The 25,970-nt window shown below is 37.6% G+C and overlaps 2 protein-coding genes across 2 annotated transcripts; both read left to right on the top strand.

Annotated features, from left to right (window-relative positions):
• Positions 1-12,108: 12,108 nt before the first annotated feature.
• On the top strand, positions 12,109-14,971 carry LOC124859936. The gene is made up of 4 exons (XM_047352838.1): positions 12,109-13,117; positions 13,220-13,336; positions 13,864-13,919; positions 14,020-14,971. Exons 1-4 carry the CDS (start codon positions 12,727-12,729, stop codon positions 14,134-14,136), a joined length of 681 nt encoding a protein of 226 aa, XP_047208794.1. The 5' UTR covers positions 12,109-12,726; the 3' UTR covers positions 14,137-14,971.
• Positions 14,972-20,007: 5,036 nt separating this feature from the next.
• LOC124860083 lies at positions 20,008-23,216 on the top strand. The gene is made up of 6 exons (XM_047353058.1): positions 20,008-20,053; positions 21,185-21,511; positions 21,841-22,188; positions 22,311-22,436; positions 22,737-22,792; positions 22,900-23,216. The coding sequence occupies exons 1-6, from the start codon at positions 20,008-20,010 to the stop codon at positions 23,020-23,022; spliced, it is 1,026 nt and encodes a 341-aa protein (XP_047209014.1). The 3' UTR covers positions 23,023-23,216.
• Positions 23,217-25,970: the final 2,754 nt, after the last annotated feature.

Raw genomic sequence — 25,970 nt, 5'->3', positions numbered from 1 at the left:
TCAGAGGTAAGAATGATACAGTCAGAGTTACTTGCAGCAAGGGTAGCCCACTTTGCAGTGAAACTACAAAGTTTTGACACCCTATCTCTTTATTTATATACACAATTCAACAGACAGTTCAGACAGGGTGTGTGTGTGTGAGACAGAAAGGAGGCTGGTTCATACAGAGATAACAATAATCTCACACACACAGGGAGGAAGGCATAGTGCAGGTGCCTTGCAACACAAAGTTTTTTACATGAGTGATAACAAGTTTTTGCACCCATCCAACAGTCCCTCCTTTTATCACAAGTAAAAACATTTAATATAAAAACAAATAAGAAAAATACTCTGTATGAGCAGAAACCCACGGACGGTAAACAGATTATATTTTGTGGGAAATACTCATACGGTCCCGCCGCCCTCGGCAACCATTAAAAGTTAAATGTTGATTAATACTTGAAATCATAAAAATAAAAGAATAATACTTGAAATCATAAAAATAAAAGAATAATACTTAATGAAAACAGTAAAACATAATAAAGGAATTAAAAAATCTGCCCTGTTTATGTCATCATTGTACTTTTTCTCATTTCACTTAAGCAACAACTTCTTTCGATTTTCTGCTGTAAGGTCATTTTATGAAATACAATGTATGAGTACACTCAGGCTTTTGATGTGATTTATTTACATGTCATCATAATCGTCCCCTTCATTTTCGTGCATTTCTACCTGGTTCAGTGTTGCATATGCCACCGTGACTGACTGAGTTACTATTCTTTGTACCATGCATTTGCAACATGGGATAATACATATTGACAGGAGACACAGAAGGCCCATGCATGCTATTACTGCAACTAGGAGAACCTTAAACAGATTTATCCATCCCCCTGTGAGCATCCAATCTAACCAAGAAGAGTTAGGATCTGGGTGGTCATGTGCCATGACATTTTGCAGATTCCGTAGGTTGTTTAATGCTCCCGTTATGTTTGCAGAGTGTATATTATCTGGGATATATGTGCAACAGGTGTTATTCAATAGAACACAAACGCCCCCCCCCGTTGATGCTGTTAGAATATCCAAAGCCATGCGGTTCTGAATTATCATGGCTCGCATAGCTCTCATTTCTGTGTTTTGACCCTCTTCTAGGAGTTATTTAGAAACAATCCAAATCGATAACTTAAAGTTTCCACGCGCAGCATTAATTTGCCCACACCTAACCAGGGTAAGAGAGATAATAATGTTTTAACATCTTTAGACCAAAGTTTAAATTCATCTGGGACATTTGTTCCCCAAATGGGGTCATGTGGTTTAACATCTATTTCCCTTTTTGATCTCCTATGTGGTATAACTATAGTCTGCTTACTAAGTACCACAGTGTGATCTGATGTGAAAACTGGGGCACATACACCATACCAACTGGGTGGAAGTACATAAGCGTTATTATCACATAACCATGCCACCCCTTCTATCCAGTATGTGCCGTTTCCGGGATTATTCCTGTAAGTGTAGAAGTAGTTACATTTCGTAGTATTCCCTACAAAATGAGTATGATTCCCTGTAATATTTTGTCTTATGCAGTGTCGATGGTTTCTGGGGTCTGTTACATATGCTTTGAATGGTTCTGATTTCCCTGTAATGTTGAGAGGTTGCCATTGTTTTCTGTCGCAAGTGCAGTTTTCTGGGTCACAACTATAATTTAATCTCTGGTTACTGCGCAGTGTAGAATTCACAACAATCTGATTTTCATCTGTCCACATTCCAGAAGTGTTAAATATGAAAGATTGGTCTGGCATAAGAAATAACTTTTTATTTGTTTATCCTATCAGGCCCATTGATATGGCGCAACTTGTCTCGGTGAGGTTCATAGCTTTGACATATATGGTGGGGCCTTGGGAATGCACGGGCATTATAGAACACACATAACAATCAGTTTTATTTTGAGTTTTAGCTGTGTCATACACATAACGATACCAGTAATTTTGCAGAAATGGGTGTGTGTCATGTCCTTCCGTCAGTGGTCTGAGATGGGTCCCGTCTGATGTCCATCTCTTCTGGTTCGGTATCACCTCCTGTGGATCCTGCTTTAGATAGAGAAAGAGTCCTGCTACCAGAATTAAGCTCAGGCTTATCAGTCCTGTCCACATGTTACAGAGAGCCATTTTATAATTGGGCGCAGATCACCTGTTTTCTTCACCGGTTTGAGACGCTGGGCCATATGGGTCCTCCAACTCCTTTGAACCCGGACTTCCTCTGCTACCCCGTCGGTTGGTTTGGCTCCTGTAACGGCAAAACTGGCTTACAGTGGCTTTTATGGATCCAGGAAGACCTCTCTGCTATTTTCAGAGCTGTGGGCGTTGTCAGGAGCACTTGAAACGGCCCTTTCCACCGAGGAGTGCTCCAATCCTTCCGGTGGAGTGTCTTAATCAGGACCAGGTCTCCAGGCCTCAGGTCATTCTGTGGGATAGGAGCAGAGATTATCGGCAGACCACTGGACATTTGTTTTTCTTTTGTCTGCAACATTTTATTCATCCACTCAGCTAATGAAGTTTCCTGTTGTGCTTTCTCTATTTCATTCATGTCAGAGGGCAGAGAAAACGGTCCGCCATGTACTATTTCTTTGAGAATACAAATTTACATCAGCAACTTGGTGTCACGTGATCTCAGGCTCAGAATATAGTGGGTGGAGTTATACAATGATGTACAGTAGGTGGCAAATGGAGTAAGACCAGTTTGATTTGGAGTTATTCTCATCCATAATTTAACCAGGGATAGGCATTAGGGCCATGGCCTCCCTGTTTCTTCCATTGTTTTCCTTAATCTTTAACTGAAACCCTAATGCATTAGAACTTAGTTCTATTAATTTATTTACAAAATGAGTTCTATTATCTGACCTTATAATCTGTGGGATACCATTTGTGGGGAAGAAATGTGTCACTAGGTTCATCTATTGCAACTAGGCAATATTTCTTCTCCCGTGTTTGCAACAAATTATGCATGATCTGCAAAAATTAAATTGATGCTTTACCAGATGTGACATATTCCCCCCTTGACACGTGGGTCTTCCCAATGTGTCACTGTAGCCGCTGTGTTGTATAAATGTTTTGGGAGGATTGGTTTTTCTTCTATCTGATAGATGTCATCTTTTTTCTGTGCTCCTCTCTTTAGCCAGGCCTTTATTTCTGTCTTGGTTGCTGACTGTTGGGCGTCTTTCAGCACGTCTGTGTCTATAAATAGCAGATCTGACATTTTCTCTTTAATAGGTTGAAATGAGTTAGTTCTGTCCCTGATGATGTTTTAAAACCTCTATTTTGCCAAATCTTAGCATGGTGATGTACTGATCCGAAAACGTATTGGCTGTCTGTGTATATAGTAAGTATTTGTCCCTCATGTAATTCACATGCTCTTACTACAGCATATAATTCTGCTGTTTGGGCTGAGCATGTATTGGGTAGAGATTTAGCTTCTATTATCCTATCGATGGTTGTTATTGCATAACCAACTCTATTCTTTCCATATTCATCTTTAGATGCTGAGCCATCTACAAACACAACACATGAATCTGGTATAAGGGTTTGAGAAATGTCTTGTCTGGGTTTTGTGTCTTCTTCAACTTTTGCTTTATAAGAATGTGGTTTTCCATCTTCTGCAGTAGGTATTAGAGTACTTGGATTTAAAGGGCACATATTTTTAGAGTTATGTTTGGCTGTGATAATAATAGCGATGTCAGTGTGATATGCCTTGCATGTAGCGTCAGGTGCTTCTCTTAATATTCCTGACTTCAACATATCTTGTATTACTGGTTTAGTACCTTCTTCAGCTTCTGGCTTTAAGGGGTATTGGCGGACTGATAGCCTTTTTTCAGATATTAGTTTAACCTTGTATGGTGGGAACCCCTTTATAAGCCCTACATCAGTTGATGATTGGGACCACAGTTCAGGTGGGACAGCAGCTAGGGCAGGATGCATGTTGCTCTCTTTGCTCTCAGCTAAGCCCTGTATTTGTCCCTCTGCCTCATCTAAATGTGTCCTTGGATGGACTTTGACTGTCCATCCTAGAATGAGCTTCCAGATTCCTGTATTAGGATCCACTTTCGACAGTGTCAGTGCTGTTCCTGCAGAGGTTTAAAGCCTCTGTTTTTCCAAATTCTTATTATTCTTTTTTATCATATTTTATTAAGCAAGTCCTTATTACATTTAAAAATGAGATCAATATTTTTGGTAGTTGCTATTATCATAAATAATGCTTGGTTTAGTTCTTATTAAAAATAAAAAATAAAAACTCACTCACTGATGAACACAAAAAAAGAAGGGCATATTATATCTTATAATCTTAGTTTGTCTTACCCAGTTTTATAGATACAACATACAGTTTCAGTCAGCTTTGTATTTAGTTCAAGTAACTAAAGTTTGTTTCAATTAACTCAAGTTTTCTCTATTTCAGTCCAGTCCAGTAATTCTGTTAAGGTTCATTTCATCTTATGTTAAGTTTGAGTCTAATTCAATCATTTTGAACCTGACTGGAAAAAGTCTAAACATCTGTTAAAATCTTTTTGTTTTACCATAGAGAACTGACCTAATATTATTATGGTACTGTTGAGGATCAGACTTGTCCTTGTAGTCTTTAATTATTGTGCACATATACTCTAATTTTTACATAACATGAAACAGATATTTATTTCACAAGAAACAGAAAGTCAAACACAGACATTTGGCCACATGAAAGTTTAAATACCCTGTTTGTAAAAGAATTATGAAAAATTGAAGACGGATCTATGAACTTTCTTATGGTTATCAGTATTTTCAATACAGGTAGAACCTTTGCTATCTTTATATGATTTTTCGAAAAAGATTCTGGAAACCTTATTAAGATATAAGTTTGGCAAAGATCATCAGAACATCAGACCTTTATTAGCGCTTTTAAGGTCCCTCAAAGATGCATTAATCAGTCATTCCCATTCACACACATTCACACACTACTTACTTATTTCTCTGTCAGTCATTTTATTTGCAAAAATTTGAACATAATTTGACTTCTATTATTCTTAAAATGCACATCGTTTCCTCATAACCCCTTTTGTTTCCACAAGGTCTGTTTTGAACGCTTCAATTCTTTTTTTTTTATTCACCAAGAATCAATAAGGTGGTCTTAGTGGGGTCCACCTTAAAGGTGTTATCTGTTGGGTGTCATGTTATCATTGTCAGGTCAGTGAGGTTCATAGGTCAGTCAGAACCTTGGTCATTTGGTCTGTGCTGATAATGTTTCATAGATCCAGCCTATGATTAGTCAGCAAAACTTCCACCTATAGGAGAAAAATTGATTGTTAATGAATGAGCTGCATTTCCTAGGAACACTGTCTTTCTCCTGGATGAGCATCACCTGTTGAAAAACTTTCATCATTGTTTGTTTCACATATTCAATCAGATCTTTATATTATACCAGTAGGGGAAGTTGTTAGTATCTCATGTAGACTGACATATACTGTTGCATTTGGAGAGAATCTCAGATTAAATAAACATAGTTAAAGCTTCAATCCAGGTTAATTTTGTGTCTGCAGACTTTAGGCAATTTTTCTTTTTTTTTTATGCATAAAGAGCAAGATTCAAAACATTTTCAAAAGGCAGATTGTGGCAGAATGTAGACAAAACCGCAGACAAAATAACATTCAAGCACACAATCACCATATTAAAAGGCTCTACTTCTAGAGAATCACTAAACTTCTGGGGTCCGGTTTTGGCCCACGGACCTTGAGTTTGACACATGCAGGGTAGAGTTACAATTTTTTTTTTTTTTCAGACCTTTCAGCAGAGACAGGCTTCTGCTGTTTGCAAAAGCTTTATCTTTGTTTTCAGGCAGCTGCATCTCTTTGTCAAGGTCGTTTCACAGAGCTGAAATTTAACTTCCCTCAAAGAGGAAAAATCAAGAATGCACACAATCTGAGCCAAATATGGAATTATTTCCCTGTAAAATGAATCTTTTGCATTTTATCATGGTATTGTTGGTAGTATAACACCATAGAATGATTTTTAAAGCACCTGTTTCTCACTAATGCTTGCCTACAAAATCTTTTACTCTCAGATTACTTCTTTAACAACATTCTGTTCTCTCTTCTCTAGTCATTGTTCACTGGGTTGTCCAGTTGGACAGTTTCCATGTTGTCCACATTGTCACCTCCTCTTTTAACTTATTTTACCACGTCCTCTAAAACCATCTCTTAGTCTTTATAATTTGGGGCTACCTTGGTATTCTAAACTGGGATGGGTGGCGGTCCGCCCCCCTTTATTAGTTTTCAGTTAAGCTGAAAGTTTTTTCCTGTGCTTTTCTTAAGGCCTCAGTATTATGGCTATGTCAGTTAAAGGCTGCTCTTATTGTTTTTTTTTTTAATTCATCTTTTTGTTTTAATCTGTTTATCAACTGTGTGCACTCAGGGACTGAAAAGTCCCCTTTGAAATTATAATCTGGCAAGGTTTTTTATTGTCTCTTGAATCTTTTGAATGCATAATCTCCAGTTTAAGATCCCCGTGTAGTTTTAGGATTTCAGTGATAATTAAGTTACCTGAAAATCCGTATTTTTATGCCATCGTGTACATATTTCTGTTAAATCAGAGATTTTTCTCTGTCCCTTCCCCATTGTTCTTTGTTATTTTTCTCTCTTTAGTTTTCATTATTTCTAATTTTAGATCCCCTTATAATTTTAAGACATCCTTTGTATCTAATTTGCCCAAAAACCCATGTTTTGTATTTTTTATTCCATCTATGACAGATCATACCTGCTCCTTTTACATAGTTCTCCATAAACTTTACCTCCCCTTCTAAGTCAATTAGTTTACTTTGTTTCTTCCCCATTATGTTTTATGTTAGTTTAATTGTAGTATGAATGTCCCAGATAAAAGGTCACTGGCATGAGACTTTAAGGAGAGGACATTAACACGGCCTTCTACTGCGACTAATTTGCAGCGGTGTTAATTTTCTGGAATGAAATCCGATCTGAATCTCCAAAGTCACCAGTACGTAGTTTTAATCTGGGCAAAATAAAACACAGGACTAGCAGAATCCTGCTATGATTCTATTAAAATGCTTAGTCCTCCATACACACACAACACAGTCACACAGTTAGTTTCAGGTACCTTGTAATTTTTTCTAAGTTAACTTGAGGTGCAAACACACCCTCCATTTCTGCTACCTCTGCGACCCCTTCTCTTTTCCAATGGTTATAAATCAGTCTGACAGAGAGAGGTACCCCCAATTCTTGTGGTTGTTGGTATAACATTGGTCACCAGTGGGCTCTACATGGACAAACTTTATCAGGTTATTATTTTACTTAGTACCCCTACACATAGCCCATTCTAAAATGGCCGAACTCTTAACACTCAATAGTTTAATGTAACCTCCCCTCAACCCTGCACCATTCTAAACCATTTGTGAAGTGCCTTGAGACAACATGTGTTGTGAATTGGCGCTATATCAATAAAATTAAATTGAATTGAGCTGATTGTGCTGCACGGTGGCGCAGTTGGTAGCACTGTTGCCTTGCAGCAAGAAGGTCCTGGGTTTGATTCCCAGCCGGGGGTCTTTCTGCATGGAGTTTGCATGTTCTCCCCGTGCATGTGTGGGTTCTCACTGGGTACTCTGGCTTCCTCCCACAGTCCAAAGACATGCCAGTTAGGTTAATTGGTCACTCTAAATTGCCCTTAGGTGTATGAGTGTGTGTGTGCTTGTATGTGTGTTGCCCTGCAATGGACTGGTGACCTGTCCAGGGTGTACTCTGCCTCTCGCCCATAGACTGCTGGAGATAGGCACCAGCTCCCCCGCAACCCACTATGGAATAAGCGGTAGAAAATGACTGACTGACTGAATTGAGAACATCAACTTTTAAACTAAACTGGGATGAAGAAGATATACACCTAAAACACACACATGGAGACCAGTCAGAACCTTAAAAGATTGGCTTGGATAATCTGGAGTGGGGTTAAGTCGAGTACTGCATGGCAACACCATTGTTAGTGCTGTTACCTTGCAGCAAGAAGGTTTCTGGGTTCAAATCCCGGCCTGGGGTTTCCTGCATGGAATTTGAATGTTCTTCCAAAGCAATCCTGGACTCTTGGGTACAAATACAGTACAAATACAAGATTGTAAAGTTGATTGTTGTCCCTTAATTGCTTTTGTGTAAGCGTCTGTGTGTCCATGGTTTTTTGTCCTGTATGTCTCCGTGTATCCTGTTCAGATGGTCTATATCAAAAATCACCATTGGTTCCAATAATAGTAATGAGAAGAGTCCTTTGAATGATAGCTTTGCAGTCTAATCTTGCCTAACATCATACATACCAAGTACAGTTTCCTGTATTTTAATACCCTTGGATGAAAGTCTTTGCAGGATCAGCACTCTTCCACTTCCCACCAATCATTAAAAATTCTATTAGCTGGTGAACCTACATGAAATCTATGTAAATAGAGGAAAAGGTTAAGCTGAATAAATAAGCAAAGTTCTTAAAAAACAATTGCTGTTTTTTTTTTCCAATAAGACCAACACCATGAAATTGAACCATTAAAGACTTACTTGATGTTATTACAATGAGTTATTTCGTATGCTTCAGTTGGAAACATGGTTGATGTAATTTTGCACTGTGGTGGCAGTAAGTGTGAAGCAGAGGCCTATCAGATTGTTTCAACATTATTCCCTCCCACATTTCAATATTATATTAGACTGAAACATCCATGTTGTGCTCCTCTAACAATAAAGAAATCAAGCTCACCTTCAGAGCCAATATCTTCCAAATTGAAAGCAACTTGCAAATAACATCCCCTGTAGGGCGAGACCCGCTCACAGTTCTGACCATAAACTAGTCTAGAGGCTACTAGCAGTAATAAACATGAAAAAAACAGTAGCATACACAAGAATTACACATTCACTGTGTGTGACAAGAAAAAAAGGGACTAAGCATTCTATGTCATGTGACTAAACAGACTCACTTGAGTCAGTGGTAGGTCATGGGTGACTTTATTGTCATTAATACTCGACCTGAACATGCGTAAGAATGATCACTCAGTGCTTGATGTACCGCCTCTGGCGGTCAGTAGGGATGCAATAGAATGTATATTACATATGAAGTAATGCCAAGAAGGTAAGAGGATAATTTTGGCCATTTCAAAAGCAATAAAGCCAGTAACATAATAACTTTCTATTATCTAGCCCAGTTGCAAATAAAATACTTTACAATTTTAATCAAAAACTGTTGTGGTAGATGGCAGCACATTACACAAAGTGATACAACTACCAATGTGCTGCACATCAATTTAATAAATAACCTCCTTCATACAATAAATTATGAATATATATATCATAATAAATAGTCTTCTACATTTGGATTTTGTGCAATAAATACTTTTCAAATTGGCTTTTACCATAAATAAAGAGAGGAGATTGAATATCCTTAATAAATGCATTTGCCAACTATGCAATCCAATATGCCTATTTTTGATTAGCAATTTACTGAAAATTCCCTTACACGACATGCAGTCTATTTGTGTAACACTACATCAATGTTTGGAGTACATAAAAAGGTAAATATTTTCACCAATTTACCAGCAGAGAGAGAGAATACAGGTGAAGTAGTTTGAGTAAACTGACAAAGCCATCAGCATGTACAACAATGGCAATCTGTCAAGGCCTTTAGGATATTCAGAAAAGGAGGAGAAAAGGCCCAAAAGGCCCCAACGACTACGAACTATATATGTACGCTGCAGTCTTTGACGCAGCTGTCCCAAGTTTGACTCCAGGCCCCGGGCCATTTACTGCATCTCTTCCCCTTCTCTCTCTGCCCTTCTTTCTGTCAAGATGTTCTTTCTGTCTTGTGTATGCTTGTGTTCGTGGTAGCCATTGTGCGGGGATGGGGGTATTGGCCAGGTAGAAACTGGCCAATGGCCAATAGTAATTTTCAGTCCAACGCTGTGCACATATGTTGGAAAGTGTGGTTAGACAGAATCATGCATACTACACCCTAACATTCTTTTCTTTCCATAGAATATTGCCAGCTTTCATAGAGGCTCTGAAGCCTAAAGCTGCACTTTATGTGTCGGGCTGCAACTTATTGTAAATACATGTAATTTTACAAAACCCATGTGCAACTGCTTTCCCTTTTTTCCCATTATATTTCATTGTCAAATAACCTGCCAAAGCTTCTCTTTGACACAGAGTTTTGTTTGACATATTTTGTATTTGACCTGCAATCTGAAGAACTTACCACTTCGTGCAGCCCCACGGCAAACAGCCTTTATTAACAACTTAGTTGTGAAAGCAAGGAAGCTATACCATCTGTATGTGAGTGGGGTCTGAGCTTTTTTTACCCAGAAGGGGAGGAAACCATGAAGGTGAACATCACACTTCATGAATAAGCTACTACTGCTGCTCCTGAATACATGACTCAAATATGCACCCAAAATGATAAACAGCCATCGCAATCTTACCACTTAAGTTTTGTGCATGCTCAAAACAGTCAGAGAACTCTCAAACTCCATCACCTGTAAAGGAAAAAAGACAAAACGCTTTCAGAAATATAAATGATGATTGTTTGTCAATCAATATCAATTTACAAAATGCTAAGTGAGCAAACCTAAACAAACAGCCAAAGTCATTAAGAATTATCTTTAGCATAAAGAAGAACAAGACTTACAGGAAGTGATTGTCTGGCCCCCACAGAGCCCTAATCTCAGCATCATCGAGTGTGTCTGGGATTACATGAAGAGACAGAAGGATGTGAGAAAGCCTACATCCACAGAAGATCTGTGGTTAGTCCTCCAAGATATTTGGAACAACCTACCAGCCGAGTTCCTTCAAAAACTGTGTGCAAGTTTACCTAGACGAATTGATGCTGTTTTGAAGACAAAGGGTGGTCACACCAAAATATTGATTTGATTTAGATTTCTCTTTAATTCATGTACTGCATTTTGTTGATTGATGAAACTGAATGATTAACACTTCCATTTTTCAAAGCATTCTTTGTTTACAACATTTTTTGACCTGCCTAAAACATTTGCAAAGTACTGTACATACATACATACATACATATATACATGCATACGTACATGCATACATACGCCCTAAGATGGTCTATTTTGAGGCAACCAATCAGACGTCACGAATCAGGACACCACCTCCTACTTAAATATGAAGAAGTGCTCAAACAAAGACAGTCTCAAAATGATTCTGTTATGGGTCACACTTCTTCTTTCTCATCAAGGATGTGAGTTAAATTCCCAGTGATTTAAATCTATCATTTAAGTATTCGCATACCTACTAGATTTGTGTCTGCTCATGGTAACCTTTCTTTTGTCTAACTTTACAGTTTCAGGTGCTTTTCCTTTATTTAAACACTTGTTTACAATATTCTTCTTTTTCTGTTTAATGCAGATGCGCTGGTTCCAGTGATCACAGTTCATCTTGGTGAAACTGTAACATTTAGATGCGATTTGCCAGAAATTAAAGACAGAAATGGCAAACTTTACTGGTACAGACAAACAGCAGGAGACACATTAGAAATAGTTGCAAAGTTTGTGAATCATGCAAACCCAGACTACGGACCAGGTTTTTCTGACTCAAGAGTAAAAACTGTACTTACTGACAAAATGAGCAACCTGACCATTTTAAAAACAGTTCAGCAAGATGAAGGAATGTATCATTGTGCTTTCACCGACTGGAGCAGAAATGTTTGGCACGGCAACTACTTGTTAATAAAAGGTAATGTCTTTTATATGTCATGGTATTTTGCTTTTTTTTTAATGAAATGCTTTATACAACTGCAAATTCAAAATAGATTTACAGTTGTTTTTTTAATACAACAATATATAGCAGCAGGGATCAGTTCTGTTGACTTTTGCAATGCTAAGGTAAACTGATAAAGATGAACAGCTTTATGTCCACTTTAAAGAAAAGTAACGTGTTTTTTTTTTTTTGTTAAATTTAATATGGTAGAAATATAGAAAATAGCTTAATTATCTGGAGTTCAAAATCTTATTGGAACTATCAAATCGTCCTGGAAGGTAGCAGAGAAGAAATTTTCAGAAATTACAATTTTATAGAATCTTTGAATGCAGGCAATAATTTACTGACTGAAGATATTCTATTCTATTCTATTCTATTCTATTCTATTCTATTCTATTCTATTCTATTCTATTCTATTCTATTCTATTCTATTCTATGCTTTTGGAGAGATTGGTCCTTGAGGGATTAGCTATCTAATTGGGATGTTCTGTGGCCATTTAATAATCATGGTCCTTCTGGATGCCAAATAAAATAAAATTTTAACCTTTGAAATTTAATGGTGTTTGGGGTTTGTAAATTACTTAAATAATAACCTTTTTGAAGTAGATTTTTTAGCCAGAAAAAACAGGACAGTTGTGTGTGGGTGTCTATCTGTAACCTTTTCATGGGTTCACACATAACAAATATAATTCAGTAAATTCAGCTTTATTAACAGACAACATTAGATAATGAGATCTATCATCATAAGAAGAATAATAAAAACACCTTGATGCAAAGAGATGGCAGTGAGCTCAGATTTTCTTAGGTGTTAGCAAGAATTTGACACAATATGAGTTCTCTTTTGTTGTTTCCAAATGTTAACACACATCTGTCCAATTTGGAAACACACACACAAATGTTACTTTCCCAGCTTATTTGTGCGACTGTCAAACTTCATACATTTTCATACATTTCCCTAAGCCTCTATTACAATTTCAAAATTATGTGAAATGTTTAAATTGTATTTTCTAACTGTTTTATATTCTGCAGGAAACACTGTGGGTACATCAAACCAAAGAGTAGTTTATAGGTTGATGGTATCAGATTCAGTCCGTCCAGAGGATAGTGTGACTCTACAGTGTTCGGTCCTCTCGGACTTTGAGGACAAGACATGTTCAGGAGATCTCAGTGTGTTCTGGTTCAGATCAGATAAGTCTCATCCACATATCTTCTTGACTGATGGAAACAGACCTGACAAATGTAAGAAGAATATTGACCATCAGAATAGATGTGTATATAACTTCTCTAAGAACATCAGCTCCTCTGCTGCCGGGACTTACTACTGTGCTGTGGCCACATGTGGAGAGATATTATTTGGAAATGGTACAAAGTTCAAAGCTGGTATGATTTTATATTTAGCAGTGAAAAAATATATTAAATTATATAACTCATTATCTTATGCAGACACAATGATTCTTGTCTAATTGTGTCTTTGTTCTACAGAGCCAACGGCAGATCCTGTACTAGTTATACTTGTATCCTGCTTGGTTATTTCTCTGATTATAAATATTGTTTTCTTCTGTTACCGAACTCCAAGAGCAGCATGTAAACAATTTAAAGGTAAATGTTTGTCACCGAATTTAGCAGATTTTGAAAACTACCAGAAACTTTAGTTTTCTTTTAATGGAAGTGGATGTATACCAAGAACCAAATAGCCCATGATACGCTTACTAGTATGTGAGTGTTTAATAGAACATCCGAAAAAATAGGCTACAGGCTGAGAAAAACTGTTATATTTGAGTTTTTGAGTAGGTAAATGTGATTTGCAGTTTAACAACTGGTTAATAAGAAAAAATACTTTTATAGTACACATATTCCCTTGACCACCTTGTAATGGCAAACCTTTTCTCCTAATAATACTTTTGATAATAGTTTAATCGCATGCAAAATGTTGATGAAGTCTACAATACATTTTTCTAGAAAGAAAAACCTAGATTATAATATATGCTAAAACCACATTTATGTTATGTTAACTTCATTTAAATATTTGTGCAAAAGTTAAAGAGTGCAAATGGGTGTAAAAATGAAGATGTAATGTTAGATTAACCACGGATTATTCTTGTTTCTCTCTTCATATTTTGAAATAGAAGGTACCTCTTCACAAGATAGACGGAGAGACTTGAGTCAGCAAGGTGATGACACAGTAAGTGAATTTATAAACTCAGCTAAACCGTTGACAATTACTGAAATAATTTCTACTGTATCTGTATGACTTTGTAATGGGCCTTTTGTTCGCTGTACAGAATGAAGATGAGCAAGATCTGAATTATGCAGCATTACGCTTCTCTGCGGGTAAAGCTACAAGACAAACAAATAGAAATGAGCCTGGGGACAGTGTGTATTCCCATATTAAACTCTGAAATCTGTACATACTGTATGTGTAGGATGTTTTAAAGATTTGACCACTGAAAATGAGTTAATATTATTTTGTTTTACTTTTTGAATCGACGCTGAAAGACTAGGTTTGTTTTGTTACCTTTTGTAAAAACATTTATTATAAGAATTTTGCATCAAGAAACTATTATAACAAGTAGTGCTGATACATTTTACCCCTGCAATCTGGCATTTGTTTCATTTAGTTTGTTCATGGTTCTTTAATTTTATCATCGTTTGTGTTTATACTCTTTTGCTGAAGTTTTTATTCTAACTCTTATAGCCTTAAACAGACAATCCCCTTTTAATGTATCAGATCTACAGCAGGTTCACAGACATGGAACTAGGGTCATCAAAAGAGGAGCAGGCTGTAATCAATTTAAAAACCAGAGACTTACTTTTCCAAGTAGTTACAACCAAATAATGGAATACTCTGCCTTTGCTCTTTAAACAGACAGCTAAATAAGAGCATCATTTGGGCTAACAAGTGGTAATTTTCATAATTATATATTTTATGTGTTCTGTTTTTTATAAAGTGCCAACGTCTTTTGTGCCTGTCTAATGCTTTTACTCCATAAAGCACTTTTATCTGTAAAAAGAAAAAGCAGAACAAATGAATTAGCTTGTTTTCCTTTTTCTATTCACTTTCCATAGTTACTAAAGAGTACTTTTGTCTGTTACTGCTCACTGATCCTCGCATGTTTAAGATGGAGCAATAAATTCAAGGGATGATCATTATATTTGATATAATAGATCTCTTAACAAATTGACAATATATCAATATTTCAATGTATTACTCTACTGCAGACATGGTTGACTCCAGTCGTGCTCCATTATATTCAAATAGCTCAGTTATTACTCTACCCTGTTGCTAAATACTGCAATTGATGCTTTCTTGTAAACTAAGCAACAATTACTGACACAAATAAAAGGATTAAATATAAATGGAAGGCGATTCTTCAGGTTCTGGCTGATCACTGAGGGGGAAAGATGAGTAGTTATTGCTTCTTGTCTGTAAGATGATAAAAAAATTGCTAAAATGAAGATGAAGAAAACTTACTGTTGATGATGAAGAAGGAAACACAGGGGAACGTGAGCAAACCCCGGTAGGGGAAGTTGACAGGTGATTGGTCTCATTATTGACAGTTCTCTGATCTTTCGGCCCAAGAAATGGAGAGTGGAGGGGCAACCGAAGGAGGGTGGATTGGCAGGTGAGTGTATGGATGCTGAATAATGTTTCTGACTAAAACCAGGGGAGAAACCCAAGGAGCAGTTAGGAGATTAACGGCAGTGGTCCTGAGAAAATTGTTCTGGTAATTCAAAGAGCAAGGTAGCAAGGAACAGTAACAAGAAAGCCTAGGAGCATTCATGCAGTGAGTCCTGAGAAAAGGGACAAACTCAGGTTAGAGTAAGCACAACGTAATGCAGAAAAGAAAGGCCTTATTATCATACAGGGTGAGGAAATGATCTGGCATCTGCCTCATGGATACTGCTCCTCTATAGGCACCTCCTGATTAGTCTTGATGACCTATAGCTGTGGTCACACCTGCCAGTCCAACCATGCAAGGACGAGGTGAAGAAGACACACAAACACACACCAACCCACACTTAGCTTTGTGGATATGACAATTGCAAGTGTAATGTATCACTCTAATACTGTTACTGTCAAGGGATCAAACATTGCCCTAAATTTAAACCAAATTCAGGATATTTGTGTTGAATAAGGTAAAAGAAAAAAAATGTGTAGACTGACAAACACATGCAAATAGTGCGATCTACTAGTATAGTGTGATAATTTAAGTGCAAACCTAAAAGACACAATAATATGGTTGTTTCTTTAACATAGCACAATGCATAAACAACAAATAATATGGCGAAAACTGTAATGGTGCTGTTTGCGTTGTTAGCAATAATAGAAAAACTCTGATACTTCCATCACATACTCCCATCACAATAAATAACACCCTAGCATTACCTAGCTAAGTTATGCTGCCATGCATTGTTTTAATTCGTACAAAACTAATCTGCTTGTGCGTCACACCCCTGTATGTCCAAAAACGACAAATTAACTAGATGATAAAGTGGTTACTTAATCTCGTACTATTCAATGCAGATGGTCTGTCTGTTCTGAAAAAGATTCAACTCACCTCGTGATGCTGAATGGTCAGAGCTGCTGGATCTTATATAGCTTCTTTGTTATTAATTAAGCCAATAATAATTTCACCACTTGAGGTATATGATATTCTGTGTAGGACATTGAGCCTTCTTCTCAATTCTTTAAATATTAAAATAGACAATTAAATGAGACAGTACTCTCATTGCAAAAACAAACTCCCTACTTTGACTGAGCAGAAGTGTAATTGTTGCACCTTTGATTACAATACACCCCCCTGTACAAAATGGTGTGGATCAAATGTCACACACATTCAAAGTCATTACACGTCTTGATGTTTTACAAAATATCCCTCTTTTTTTCTCTCGTTTAGACATACACAAGATGCATTTTTGAATACTCCAATATATGGTGCAAGAAAATTTCATGAGTATATTTCTCGGTTTTTCAGAAGTGATGGTGCATGTCTCAGAGAAACGGCAGAACCACATGCAATAAACCACATACAAACAAATGTGGTGCACCATTTTATCAAACTTGTGGTGTACTTAGTTGTCAGGCTGTTTACCTAACCAGCATCCACTTCACAACAGCATTACACTGCAGCTAATGTGATTAGGAGAGCAGTTAAATACACTAAACAGCTATACATATAAATTATAAATATACCAGAGAGTTGGAAAGGGCACTTCACAGAGAACATAAGAGATGATTTATAAAGATTAGTGTGAAGACTGATTGGTTTTATCACAGCACTTATAAAAGCACAAACACAACGACTGTAAAGATTGTTCCAAATCAAAAATATAGTTATAAGAATTCCAATTCTAAAAGAAGAAACTGACGTACAGGAAAGGATGTTTAAAAAGATGTTATCTGTCTTATGGAGAGGAGCTTGCCAGCTACAATCCCCATTACACTCAGTTGCTGCACCCTATAAAAGGTCAATCTCATAGTATGAAGATGTCTTGAGAGTTCACATCCTTTTAAGACATACAGTATAATTTCAGGATAAACAAACAGAGGCATGTTTTGCTGCTGCATTCATGATGTCACACACTTTGATTTAAAGTTTTTCTGATTAATAATTTAATTTATATCTTCAATAAAATGTTGGAGTTGCAGAGGATTTGTGAAAAATGTACAAACCTAAATTAAATCACTAAAGTGATACTTCTGTGTGACCTAATTAATAAATTACAGATTACAGAGCAGGAGATGAAGATAATAGGCATGATGATGACTGAGCCAGAGGTGCAGATGAAGGGGATGATGATGATGCTGAGGACACAGAAGTGGGTGCATGCAGTGGACTGCTAGGTCATGCTGAAGGGAGAGGGCTGAGTTCAGGAGTGAGGGTTGCCAAGAGATCGTTCTAGGGCTCTTAGGAGGCAAGATGGACCATTAAAGGATGTTGGAGAATCTATGGGAGATGCTGGGGAAATGAAGAAGTCAGGTGGACCCTCCGCGACAGGTGTGTTTACATCATCTGGATCCCCCAGAGCTGTAATAGAAGCGTCAGCTAGATCTTCCGGAACTGAAGTGGAAGCCTTGTGTCAGCGACGCCGTCAGCAGTGAGAGGATGACATAGCAGCAAGCAGGTCAGGGATGTTGACAAGATCCTCCGGGACTGAGTAACAAGAGATGAAATGCCGGTGGATTCAAGCCGTGGCAACATTGTAACACTTAATCACCTCCATGGGGAGCAGGGCTTAGCTACAGTGTCCACACATATTTTACAGTCTCTTTTAATTTAAGAAAAGCCTCTTCAGAAAAGTTGCCTGCTGGCTCCAGATGGCTGGTTTCTTCGGTCATGATTTTCAGAAGGACCCAATTGCAGGGCATGATAGTGGCAGAAAATGTAGTTAAATAATGAAAAATAAAAATTACAAGTAATCACGGGACGAGCAGGGCAAGGAGCAAACAGATGAAAAACCAGGCGATGGAGAATTGTGGTAACGGAGCATGGAATAATAACACAGAAGAAACCAGCAATGAGTGAAGGCCGCCAGATATTAAATACAGGGAGGAAATGAGGAGATGGCAAGGCAAGGGAGCTAATGTAGATTTTTTTCTAACCTTGATGAACTTAGTGTTCATCCAGGATTTCCTCAAGTGCAGGGAATCCCTGTGTATGGGGTTCAATGCTTTGTTTTCTTTTGTTTGTGTGTGTATGGTGTCATGGACTTTGCGTTTAGTTTTCTTAGCTGCTCCATCGGTTGAGCATCTTGACAACTCCTACAAGCGTGATTTGCTGCAAATTGTGGATCATTTTAAGAATCAGAAAAGCTTTATTGCCAAGTACGTTTTTGGACATGCAAGGAATTTGTTTTGGCGTAGTCGGTGCAATACAGTACTCAAATTAAACAGTATAAATATATCTAAAATATAATATAAATATATGTGCAGATTATGTGTGTAGGCAAACTACAGGGGGTCCAGGAGGGGGTCGGTGATGTCTTTTAGGTGTGAGAGCACAAGGCGCTCAAAGGACTTCATCATCACAGAGGTCAGGGCGACGGGTCTGAAGTCATTAAGCCCTGTGGTCCTTGGCTTCTTGGGAACAGGGATGATGGTGGAGGACTTGAAGCAGGCTGGCACATGACATGTCTCCAGTGAGGTGTTAAAAATGTCACAGCTGATCAGCGCAGTGCTTCAGGCTGGCTGGTGAGACAGAATCTGGTCCAGGAGCTTTCCGGGGGTTCTGTCTCCTGAAGAGTTTGTTGACGTCCCTCTCCTGGATGGAAAGAGCCGTCCCCGGCATGGGTAGGGGGCTGGTGGGGGGGAACTTTAGGGTGGGGGTTGGAGGTGCCAAGGCCCCTCTTGAGGTTGGGGAAGTGGGGGTGTTGGATTGTGGCTGCAGGTGTTGGGGGTGTCGTGGGGGATGGTTGCAGGACTGTCCCTTTCTCTTTCAAAGCGGCAGTAGAACTCGTTCAGGTCGTTGGCGAGGCATCAGTTGTTGATGGAGTGGGGGGCTTTCGGCTTGTTGTCGGTGATCTGCCTGAGCCCTTTCCAGACAGACACAGAGTCGTTGGCTGAGGACTGGTTTTGGAGCTTCTCAGAGTACAGTCGTTTGGTCTCTTTCACTGCCTTCCCAAACTTGTACTTCGCCTCTGTATATGTCTTTGTCCCCACTCCTGAAGGCCTCTTCCTTATCCAGTCTTAACCTTCTGAGTTTGGCTGTGAACCAGGGTTTGTCGTTGTTGTAGCTCACCCTGATGCATGATGGTACACAGCTGTCCTCACAGAAGCTGATGTAAGAAGTCACAACTTCTGTGTACTCGTCCAGACTGTTGGTAGTAGTCCTGAACATATCCCAGTCTGTACAGCCTAAACACACCTGGATATTCTCCACAGCCTCACTACTCCTCTTCCTTGTCGCCCTCACAACAAGTTTGCAGAGCTTTAGTTTCTGCCTGTATGCAGGAATCAGGTGGACCATGATGTGGTCGGATTGGCCCAGTGCAGCACGTGGGACGGCGTGATAAGCGTCTCTGATGGTGGTGTAACAGTCATCCGAAGCAGGTTCGGGACCTACCACTTGAGAAGCAGGTTCTCAAATGGGATTTTAAAGTATTAGTACTGGACAAGTTGTTGGAGGCTGGGTTGGTGCAGGTGCTTCAGTGTAATGCTGTGCCACATAAAGCGGCCTCATTAGATGTTGGCCACCTTGAGGGTCCTGATTTTGCTGATGCGGTGGGCACTGAGGGAGATGGGCTGGGGAAGACCCCGTTCACTCCTCGTTATGACCCGCTCTCTTCTGCCAGCTCAGGAGACCGAGATGAGGCTTGGTAAAGGGTTTGTCAAAACCTCAGTTTCAAAAGAGGGTTGTGAATGTTTTTATTGTCATAAACCTGGACATGTCATTGCTGAAGGTTTACATAAATTTAAACTTTCACATGGTTTTTCCCTGTTGCAGTTACCAATACTTGGTGTGGCTACATTTTTGGGGAATGACATGCTGGAGCTTCGGTGCTTCCAAAACTAGATGTTTTAGATAACCCTCTGAATCAAGTGACCCCAAACTCTTTTCCCCCTAACCATAGGCTGTACCCAGTGTGCACAGTTACTTGTGCACTGTTACTTAAAGGCACTAATATTTCAGATTCTGTGTTGATATAGTTATGTGTTAACTGAAGTAGACAATGTTTTGTCACCCTGAGCGGTAGTGTGTTCCAGAAAGCCTGGCTTTTGGAAACTGGACCAAACACCCATTTGATCAAACAGCTGATCTTTCAAAAGGCTCTGAAGACTGTTCAATCAGTGCGGCAGCTGTAGTCTGAATATTGTAGCTTGCCCCCACATGCTTTGCAAATTTTGTTTTTTGTGATCTTGAATGCCTGTCAGAAGCAGTAAACTGCCTGTGCAACCTGTGAAGCTTAGGGAGATGGTTAGTTTCTAACCTCGTTCTTGATTTGAACTTAGTGTTTATCCTGCTGTGGGTTTTTGATTGTTTTGCTTTATTTCTATTTTAGACTAGTTCCTTGATGAGGGCTGTTTTGAACTGTGCCTCTTTTCTTAGTAACTGTAAATATATCCTTTTAACCCCTAACTAGATCAGCTTGAGACTGTTTGTTGCTGCGCCTCCTCATTTTCCCTACATGAGCATTTGAGTTGGGTGGCGGGTGGTGTAACAGATGTAAAACACATTTTGAAATAACCAATCAGGTGGTCTGTTAACCACGTCTCCTTCTGTTGCTGAAATATAAACAAGTGTTTCATTGGAAACAGTTTAAAGATGAATCTGTTATGGCTCACACTTCTTCTCCTGCACCAAGGATGTAAGTTATATATACAACAAACATGACTTTTGTATTGTAAGACTTTGAGAAGGTGTATTCTCATTTAACTTATTTTTAGGTTACATTTTATTTGCCTTTTCTGAATAACATGTTAACATATTTTTATTCTTTATATTTCAGATACATTGGTTCCAGTGACCATCGTTCCACTTGGCAGCACCGCAACTTTGAAATGCCCTTTACCAGATGAAAAGCAGAGTAGTAGTGAACTCCAATGGTACAAACAAGAAGCAGGAAATACACTGAAATTTATTGTGAAGCTGTCGGAAAATGCCGAGCCTACTTCTGAATCTGAGTTGTTGGACTCAAGACTGCATGCCACATTTAAAGAGAAAATTAGCATTCTGACCATTTCAAACACAATTCAAGAAGATGAAGGCATGTATCACTGCGCTCTGATTGACTGGAACAAGAACACTTGGCAAGGAACCTATTTGCTAATAAAAGGTATCTATCTATCTATCTATCTATCTATCTATCTATCTATCTATCTATCTATCTATCTATCTATCTATCTATCTATCTATCTATCTATCTATCTATCTATCTATCTATCTATCTATCTATCTATCTATCTATCTATCTATCTATCTATCTATCTATCTATCTATCTATCTATCTATCTATCTATCTATCTATCTATCTATCTATCTATCTATCTATCTATCTATCTATCTATCTATCTATCTATCGATCGATCTATCTATCTAATGATTAAAAAAGAAATGTTTGCCAACTCTACATTACTGTGTCTAACATAGAGTTGTATCATAAAGGAAACAATGGGACTTCAAATCACACCGTTCACAAACCAAAAGTATCAGATCCAGTCCATCTAGGAAACTCAGTGACTCTTCAGTGCTCGGTCCTCTCTGACTCTAAAGAGAAGACGTGTTCAGGAGATCTAAAGTTGTACTGGGTAAAGGCCGGAGATAAATCTCTTCCAGATATCATCTACACTGATGAAAACAGAGAAAACAAATGTGAAGAGAAATTGGACACTCAGCAGAGACGTGTTTGTAACTTCTCTAAGACGGTCAGCACATCTGATGCCGGGACTTACTACTGTGCTGTGGCCACATGTGGAGAGATAATATTTGGCAATGGAACAAAAGTGGATTTTGGTATGATGTTGTTTAAATATAGTAATATTAATGTAAACAAGTAATAAAAATAGATGTATTGTGACTATTTTTCTCAGAAGCTATGACATGGTCTTTTTTTTTTTGTTGTTTTTCATTTATAGCGTCTACATCTGAACCTGAATTTATTAACCGGGTGATAACAATTACCTGCTTGGCCATTTCTCTGATTATAAATATCATTTTCATCTGCTGCAAAACCCCAGAATCAGCATGTAAACTCCCTAAAGGTAAGTTAGAAATAATACATTTTAGAATAGAAATTAAAATGCACTTCTTTATTCAAAGGTTTTATAGTGTTTTGGGAGAATAATGTATTAACGGGTGCTGAAGTTACATTTTAGAATAATCTGGTCAACATTTTCCATCCCAGTCTTTAGTTATCATAATCTAAAATAATAAAAATTTAATAAAGCAGGTTTTCATATTGAAATCCTCAGATCAGTCTAATTAATTTAAATGTGAATGCTTTTAAAAATGTTAGATTAAGTACATGACCATTTTTCTTTTCTGGTGATTCTCGGGGGCAGAAGCTTCCTCTACTCAAGCAAAACAAGCCACCTTGAGTCAGTCAACAGATTTTACTGTAAGTAAAAATAAAAAAAGTCTAATTAATTGTAGGGATGTATTTATCATTACTAAGCTAACTAATACAGCAATAAGATTTTTATAAGCCTTTCATTCACTTGACAGAAAGAAGAGGAACACGATCTTAACTATGCTGCCTTACATTTCACTGGAGCTAAAAGTACAAGAGGAAAGTCAAAGAGAGAGATGAAGACTGAAGAAAGTGTGTATTCTCAAATTAAACTGTAAAATATGAATATTTGGTTGTAATCTTTTAATGCAACAGCTGACAGTGGGGGTAAATATAATTTGGATATTTTATTTTTGTTGTTTCATGTTTTAAAGAATGAAAAAACATATATGTTTGTAATCTTTAGTATTTTAGCTGATGTCAATGTTTTTATGATATTGTTTGTATTTTTAATTATTGAAAAAATACCCCATATGGGTGTTTAAAAAAATATCAGTTTGTTTCATTTTAAAATAAAGATTGTGACATCTTTTGTTGTTGTTCATTAAAAGACAAATCTTCAGAATAAAGCAATGGCAGTTGAGATTATGTTTAAAAGATGATATGTATAATAATTCGCTAGATGGCGATTTGTAAGAAATATCACCCTAAAGTTCAGCTTGAGGTATCGCCAGTTTTTTTACCTAATTTGCCTTGATAAGACGTAGGCCTCATAAATAATGTCTTATTTCTAATGTCTCTACTGGTACAAGCAGTAGAGTGCGGTAGATACTGTGGAAGTGATTACAATGCTTTGGAAAAAGCAAGGACCCTAAATATAGACCAGGGGTTTCAGTCTCGGGACCAAAGACAATATATTATGAGAAATTTTATTACACATAATTTTGTGTAATGTAGAAAACAGTGAAAAGGCATCAACTGCTGTTCAGCAACCAGTTGTATCAGACCCAGGCCATTGGGGAAACTCTATGACTCTTATGTGTTCAGTCCTCTCTGACTTGGACAAGGAGAAATGTTCAGGAGATTCCAGTGTGTTCTGGTTCAGAGCTAGATCCCATAGGTCCCGTCCAGGCATCATCCACACCAGTAAAAATATACATGGTAACTGGGAAGTCTGACTCCCTGAATAGATCCGTGTATATTTTCCCTAGGAATGTCAGCTCGGCTGGAACATATTTATGTGCTGTTGCCACATGTGGAGAGATATTTTTTGGAAATGGATTTCACCCGAATGCTGAAGGAAATGTGTTAATAGGATAATTTTTGTTTTTTAGGTCAGATGATACAATCAAGGTAAGTAATATGCTTTTGCTTACCAAATGACAAAGATGTAAACCCTAGAATGTTTTTTTTAACTCATCTGTGATTCATAATATTTTTTTGATATGTTTTAGGACTTGTGAATTTGTGAACCCAAGATGTCCGAACAATCACTTCTTATTTATATGTTCTCTAAGCTATAATTTGGATTGTTATAGCTGTCCTCTTATGAACCCACATCTTAAACAAGTCTGTTGATTGTAAAAGTACCAATGTCACTCTTAGTTTCTTTGCAGAAATACTGCATCCCTTTAAATAGTTATCTTTAATTTTTTTTGTAATCTAGCTGGTGTTGAGCTGAAGAAACACATTGGTCCAAAATATCCATCGGTAAATTATTAAAAAGCTAAAATAACTTGATCAAACACTACCTTTTAGTTTTCTCTGTTCTCTAAGAGAAGTGAGGAAGGAGGGATGTGCTCCGCTGCCATATTCACCATTATGACAACTGACAGCAGAACAATATTGAAAGAAGTCAAGAGAAGGTGGATTTACACTGCTGCCAAGGCTTTTATTAAGTAATTATGAGTAATTATTCCTTTATGTAACATTTTAGACGGCAGAAGGAAATTACCATTGTATGAGATTGTCATGATCCTGAGGTATTTGGGTCTGAGTTTCTGTATTGTGTATTTTTACCATATTTTGCTGTTTAGTATGTTCTTCAGGTTTTGGCTTCCTTAATTTTTTTCCTATGCTTATTATTGTTAGGTGTTTTCCTCATTAGTTTATTCTTTTGTGTTTTATTCTTGTGATTTTTATAAATCTAAAGTTTCTTTTCTATTAGGTATTGTGTTAGGTACTTTCCTGGGTTTCTTTGTGTTTCTGGTTTGCTCTACTCTGGTTAGAGTCCCTTCTTCAGCTGCTCTGCCTTCACTCTGCCTCAGCTGCTCCTCATTTCATCTAATTAGCTCTTCTGGTTCATTGATCATCTTCCATCTCTGTCTTAGTATAAAGGCTCACTGGTTTTCTTAGTTCTTTGCTGCCCTCTTCCATCAACTCCATGTTCCCCGTTGCTCCGTTGCTCTGTCAGATTAATGTCCTGTTACTTCATCCTAACATTGTAAATGCTGCTACTGTACTTAATAAAGTTTTCTTCTCTTTACCACTCTGCCTGCAATTGGGTCCTTCCAAAACCAGACATGACAGAGATCATTTCAAGATTACTTTTTGTGACGTCACCCATCTAAATTCACAGATTAGCCTGAGGTTATATCAGAATCCAAAACTAATCTTCTTTTAACAGCACACAGGGAATAGTACTTGCCTACTTGCCGGCCAGAGGGTTTATAATAGAAAGAATCAGGCAAGACCGACAATGTACTGCTGAGCATTTAAAATGCTAAAGATATAATGCTGATGATTCTGACAAGACATTAATTTATTTAGATACTCTATCATGTATACAAAGGTTTTATTCAATAAAGAAACCAGTATTTGAAGAAAAATACACCTAAACATACATTATATTGTCATAGCTATTTGTCTACTTTTACATATACATGAACTTTGATGACATTCTATTCTTAATCTTTAAGGTCCTGTTTGTTAATGGATTCACCTTTGCCAGCAATAGAAACTTTAACTATTCTATAAATATCTTTCAAAAGGTTTAGGAGTGTGTTCATAGTTTGATGAGAAAACCTGAATTGCAGCCTCTGCTCTAATTCATCCCAAAGGTGTTCAAAACAGATGAGGTTATGTACAGTTTCCCCACACCAAACTTTCTACATCTGCATTCATGGAAGTGATTTTAACATCGGAATTCATTGTCTTGGTGGTGTGACCCAATACTTTTGGCAATATAGTGCATGAGTTAAGGATTTACACTTCTAAATAATTTGGAAACCTTCAAATTCTATCTCTCTATAAAATAAGAATACAATGTACTTGCTATTAAACCTCT

This window comes from Girardinichthys multiradiatus, chromosome 23, assembly GCF_021462225.1.
Source record: "Girardinichthys multiradiatus isolate DD_20200921_A chromosome 23, DD_fGirMul_XY1, whole genome shotgun sequence".
NCBI classification, from domain to species: domain Eukaryota; kingdom Metazoa; phylum Chordata; class Actinopteri; order Cyprinodontiformes; family Goodeidae; genus Girardinichthys; species Girardinichthys multiradiatus.
Note: the sequence above shows the minus strand (reverse complement) of the source record. Positions and strands in the feature narration are given on the sequence as shown.